This window comes from Sinocyclocheilus rhinocerous, unplaced genomic scaffold (genome assembly GCF_001515625.1).
Source record: "Sinocyclocheilus rhinocerous isolate Xijiao unplaced genomic scaffold, SAMN03320098_v1.1 scaffold2621, whole genome shotgun sequence".
In the NCBI taxonomy this organism is placed as follows: Eukaryota; Metazoa; Chordata; class Actinopteri; order Cypriniformes; family Cyprinidae; genus Sinocyclocheilus; species Sinocyclocheilus rhinocerous.
In genome coordinates this window covers 127250-133261 of record NW_015661418.1, presented here as the reverse complement: position 1 = coordinate 133261, position 6012 = coordinate 127250, and the positions used below count along the sequence as shown (strand labels likewise).

The window sequence follows — 6012 nt, the reverse complement described above, 5'->3', positions numbered from 1 at the left end:
ATGTTATTAAATGTGGTATTTTCACGTGCTTTCAGATGGAGCAGCATTTACTACACAGAGCCGTAGTTCACTGAGAAGCTACGCAAACAGCTTTCATAATCGCAGAACGATTTTTTTCAATTTCATAATTTTACGATTATATCGTCTGCGATTATGAACGCGATTTTGCGTAGCTTGTCAGTGAACTACGGCTCTGTGTTGTAAACGCTGCTCCACCTGAAAGCAGGTGATGGAGATTTACTACTAATCACAGAACCGGCTTTACTGACAAAATGTGCATGACAATCGCGATTAATCATGTTCGACTAATCGTGCAGCCCTAACTGAGACGCTCGTGATATGGCATCACACTCTGCTGCGTCTTTTAAAAAATAAAATAAAAATTTGAAAATTTAGAAATATACAATCTAGTCCACTTTACTGCAAAAGTTTGCCTTTTTTTTTTTTTTTAATTCACCTAAGAGGTCACACAGTGGACGTATCGATCTTCTATTGGTCACACGTCTTCACATGATATGAATCCACAGGTCAGAGTTTTTCAGACTTGAACTTGGAATGCAGTGAAATTCGCTTGAGCTTGAGCTTGTGTTTTCAGTCATGCGCAAATGGCCAACAATCCTCAGAAAGGGTTGACGGCACCAAAAAGTGATGGCTTTAGTTACCTTGCCCTTTTGTCTCGGGTAGGGCTGCACGATTATGACAAAAAAAATCATAATTGTCGATTATTCCCTTGATCTTGTAATTGTGATTATTAATAATGATTATTTAGAACAGATTTATGCCATTGTTTGGAGCTGCATGCCATATTTGTATATAAAATATAAAAAAAGGGCATGAAAACACTCTTCCTGAACTTTTATTGCTTTTCTATAGCATTGAGACTTAAACGTCAACTATACATTGGTTTGGTTTCTTCTTTAAATAAAAAAGGTAAAATTATGCATGGTGTAATAATGTTATACCAAAACTAAAAGAAAAAAAAATGGTTTACTAAAGCTATATATTTCATTTACAATTAAACAGAATTTCAAAAACATTTTACAGTACAATTTATATTATCAGGGCTCCAGACTAACATTCGAGAGCCGTGGCACCAGCACCTGATTTAACACTGAACATGTAATACTGATATTACAAGTTTTGTCTCTTAGAAATGCACATTAGACAGGAGTTTGAGTTGGGATGCAGATGTACATTTATTTTCATTAACAAAAACAGTACTATTGTGAAAACCGTAACAGCCTCATCTTTTATACATTTGTAGATCATAACTAAAAGTACAGCACCTCATTACCATGGTAAAAAAGTAGCGTAACTATATGGTTTCTATGGTGTTTGCTATGAAAAACAGTAGCCTAAAGACATTCAATCGATTACAAAGCTTTAAGCTCGCGCTGCGCCGTTTTCTTTTGAGGCGAGCGGATAAAAGGTCCATGTGGCGCGCAGTTCAAATGAGTACCGCTATTTTGTTCCGCTTTTGACACGTTTGGCGTTTAACATATCTATCATGCGCAACAGAGTGACAACGACTATCAGTTAGACAAAATGTCTTTTATCCGGTGTGTTTAGCTGATGATACACTGGGCAAATTTTTGAGCAATTTTGCAGTCAACGGGCAACCTTGGGGGCTGTTTCATAAAACAAGTTTACCAAATAAGCCAGGCTTATTTCAGTTAGTCTGACTTATTGTCACTTGATTTGGTTTCCGAAAGCAAAATTACTATAGCTCAAGCTCAGTCACTGTGGCAACTTGTGCTGAGAAACTAACCTGATCCGGAGCAGGCTAAGCTGAGCTCCTCTAACACTGACCAATAGGAACACTTCGATATTACCACTGGCTCTCTCACATACAATTAGTTGACTTTATTATCAGTCCAAAAATAAAAGTATACAGAAAATTCATAAATTCAGCAAATCTAAAAAATAAAAATATAGGCTACAACCTGTATTTAAAGGGATACTCCACACCAAAATGAAAATTGTCATTAATCACTGACCCCCATGTCGTTCCAAACCCGTAAAAGCTTCGTTCGTCTTCGGAACACAATTTAAGATATTTTGGATGAAAAGCGGGAGGCTTGTGACTGTCCCATTGACTGCCAAGTAAATTACACTGTCAAGGTCCAGAAAAGTATGAAAAGTATCGTCAGAATAGTCCATCTTCCATCAGTGGTTCAACCGTAACGTTATGAAGCGACGAGAATACTTTTTGTACGCGAAGAAAACAAAAATAATGACTTTATTCAACAATTCGGCACCGTAGCGGCATTTTGGAGAGTATCACTGCACGCAAAATGCGTACGCTTTTCTGTGTCAGCCGCGACACAAGGATACGTTTTCTACGTGGATTTACGCTTTGATTTGAACGCAAACAGCGCATCCCTATGTCGCGGCTGACACAGAAGAGCGTACGCATTTTGCGTGCAGCGATACTCTCCAAAATGGCGCTACGGTGCCGATTCTCGTCGCTTCATAACGTTACGGTTGAACCACTGACGGCAGATGAACTATTCTGACGATGTCTTTCATACTTTTCTGGACCTTGACAGTGACCATAAAAGACATTTTGTCTAACTGATAGTCGTTGTCACTCTGTTGCGCATGATAGATATGTTAAACGCCAAACGTGTCAAAAGCGGAACAAAATAGCGGTACTCATTTGAACTGCGCGCCACATGGACCTTTTATCCGCTCGCCTCAAAAGAAAACGGCGCAGCGCGAGCTTAAAGCTTTGTAATCGATTGAATGTCTTTAGGCTACTGTTTTTCATAGCAAACACCATAGAAACCATATAGTTACGCTACTTTTTTACCATGGTAATGAGGTGCTGTACTTTTAGTTATGATCTACAAATGTATAAAAGATGAGGCTGTTACGGTTTTCACAATAGTACTGTTTTTGTTAATGAAAATAAATGTACATCTGCATCCCAACTCAAGCTGATGATCGACATTAAGGGCTGCTTAAGAATAAGCGTTCACATCAAATTATCTTGACTCATTAAACCTGGATCGAATTAGTGAGATTGTGTGAACTTGAATTGTCTTTTTTGAAATCGTTTTAGTCCCGATTGATTTGTTAGGTTATTTCAAGACAGGTTTTGGACTTTAATCCCCGCTTTTCTTAGCGTCTTTTATGAAACAGCCTCCAGGTGAAACGCCGATTGATTTGTTAGGTTATTTCAAGACAGGTTTTGGACTTTAACCCCCGCTTTTCTTAGCGTCTTTTATGAAACAGCCTCCAGGTGAAACAGAGCCCACGACTGAACTAAAATAATTAAAAATGTTAATTATTTATTTATTTTTGTAATCACAGCTTTGAATGATTATGTGATCGTGGCATCACATCTTAGAAATTTGATTAATTGTTCAGCCCTAGTCTCGGGTGAAAGAGGAACTTGAATAAACAATGAACAACTCCGTGTTTACATTATTTAGCTGGCGTTGTTGCTTCATTTAGTTTCAAACTATGAAAAACACTTAAAACAATGACTCAAATTATATTCCTGCAGTGTCAAAATTGTAAAATTTTTATGTTAATATTACATTAGTTAATTATATTGATAACAAATATGTTTAATAGTTCAGAAACACTACACTACATTAGCCTGTAATGTTTTAAAAAATAATAATTGGAAGATCAATGTGTCTCATTCATGCAAAGTTTTCTTTTATTACATCAGGGCTCACTTTTATGGCCTTTCAATTCATATTCCTGTCTTTGAATTATTTTGGTTTATTGAAAATACAACTTTTCTCTTTCACTTCAGACCCTAAAGAAGAGAACGAGGAGAGTGAAGTGGAGGAGAAACATCATGTCAGACCTGAAGGGAGTCGCTCGAAAACTAAAAATATATTTTTAAAGGAAAGAAGTGATCAAGGCGGCAAAACATTTCTCGTGTCATCAGACCTGAAGAAACACCTGGCAGTTCATACGAAGGAGAAGCCGCATTCATATTCTTTATGTGGAAAGGGTTTTTCACTACTGCGGAGTTTAAAATCGCATCCGAAAACACATACTGGTGTAAAAGATCATGTGTGCTTTGAGTGTGGGAAGTCTTTTACTTGGGCAAAACATTTAAAACTGCACCAGAGGATCCACACTGGAGAGAAACCGTATAAGTGTTCACACTGCGACAAGACGTTCAGTTGGTTAGCACATCTGAAATCACATGAGCAGGTCCACAGCAGAGAGAAAACACACGCGTGTGATCTGTGCGGGAACAGCTTTGCACGCAAAAAATATTTAAGGGTCCATATGAGGATCCACATGGGAGAAAAGCCATACGCGTGTGATCAATGTGGAAAGAGTTTCACTCAATCATCACACCTTAAAGAACACATGAGGATCCACACCGGAGAGAAGCCACACGCATGTGATCAGTGCGGCAAAACATTTCTTAGGGCATCAGCTCTGAAGAAACACCTGACGGTTCATACGAAGGAGAAGCCGCATTCGTGTTCTGAATGTGGAAAGAGTTTTTCACAGCTGAAAAATTTAAGATTACATCAGAAATTTCACAACACCGTGAGAGATCATGTGTGCTTTGGGTGTGACAAGACTTTTTCATTGGTAAACCATTTAAAACAGCACCAGAGGATCCACACCGGAGAGAAACCTTACAAGTGTTCACACTGTGACCAGAGATTCAGTCAGTCTGCAAATCTGAAAACACATGAGAGGATCCACAGCGGAGAGAAGCCGCACACGTGTGATCAGTGCGGGAAGAGCTTCAGTCAGTCAGCGAATCTGAAAAGACATGAGAAGATCCACAGCGGAGAGAAGCCGCACACGTGTGATCAGTGCGGGAAGAGCTTCTCATTAAAAAGCTATCTTGACGTTCACATGAGAATCCACACCGGAGAAAAGCCGTATGCATGTGATCAATGCGGCAAAACATTTCTCGTGTCATCAGCCCTGAAGAAACACCTGGCAGTTCATACGGGGGAGAAGCCGCATTCATGTTCTGTGTGTGGAAAGAGTTTTCCACTGCTGAAAAGTTTAAAATCGCATCAGAAAACACATACTGGTGTGAGAGCACATGTGTGCTTTGAGTGTGGGAAGACTTTTACTTTAGAAAGCTATTTAAAACTGCACCTGCGGATTCACACTGGAGAGAAACCTTACAAGTGTTCACACTGCGACAAGACATTCAGTCAGTTATCAAATCTGAAAACGCATGAGAGGATGCACGGCGGAGAGAAACCTCACACGTGTGATCAGTGCAGGAAGAGTTTCGCTTTTAAAAGTCGTCTGAAGATGCACATGAAGATCCATGCAGTGGAGACACTGAGCAATAAAGCCTCTTCAGTGTAAGTTAGTTTCCTAACAGCCACAACTGGTGACGGGACATTTTGTTGGTTGCTTGGAAATTATCTCGTTATTGAGAAAGTATGTTATTATTATATATATTAGAAAGTGTCTCTTTCTCTTTATAATGACTTGCATGTTGATGTATAGGTAACACGCTATAATAACTTTCATTAATAAATCATCAACAAACATTACGTAATGCTTAACGGATGATTGGTTCATATATTCACTTATCGAGAAACGTGAAATAATGTGCTCGCTTTTAAAAGTCGTCTGAAGATGCACATGAAGATCCATGCAGTGGAGACACTGAGCAATAAAGCCTCTTCAGTGTAAGTTAGTTTCCTAACAGCCACAATTGGTGACGGGACATTTTGTTGGTTGCTTGGAAAGTATCTCGTTATTGAGAAAGTATGTTATTATTATATATATTAGAAAGTGTCTCTTTCTCTTTATAATGACTTGCATGTTGATGTATAGGTAACACGCTATAATAACTTTCATTAATAAATCATCAACAAACATTACGTAATGCTTAACGGATGATTGGTTCATATATTCACTTATCGAGAAACGTGAAATAATGTGCTCGTTAATGTTTACTAATAAATGTATTACACATTTCGTGTAAATTAAAATGCTTACAAATGTCATTAAACGTCTAAATCATAAGATCACGCACATCTTGAAAATCTACAA

At 38.4% G+C, this 6012-nt stretch overlaps 1 protein-coding gene across 2 annotated transcripts in view; it reads left to right on the top strand.

The window, feature by feature from the left end:
• The window catches only part of LOC107726348 (zinc finger protein OZF-like), a 6771-nt gene extending 1206 nt beyond the window's left edge, over window positions 1-5565 (top strand). The window contains exons 2-3 of one of the 2 annotated variants that reach the window (XM_016535891.1): window positions 3770-4675; window positions 4760-5565. In XM_016535891.1, coding sequence (XP_016391377.1) covers window positions 3770-4675; window positions 4760-5316 — 1463 coding nt within the window. In that variant the 3' untranslated portion in view covers window positions 5317-5565. Of the gene's footprint in view, window positions 1-3769; window positions 4684-4759 lie in introns of both variants that reach the window. The other variant, XM_016535892.1, reaches the window with a different exon arrangement.
• Window positions 5566-6012: the final 447 nt, after the last annotated feature.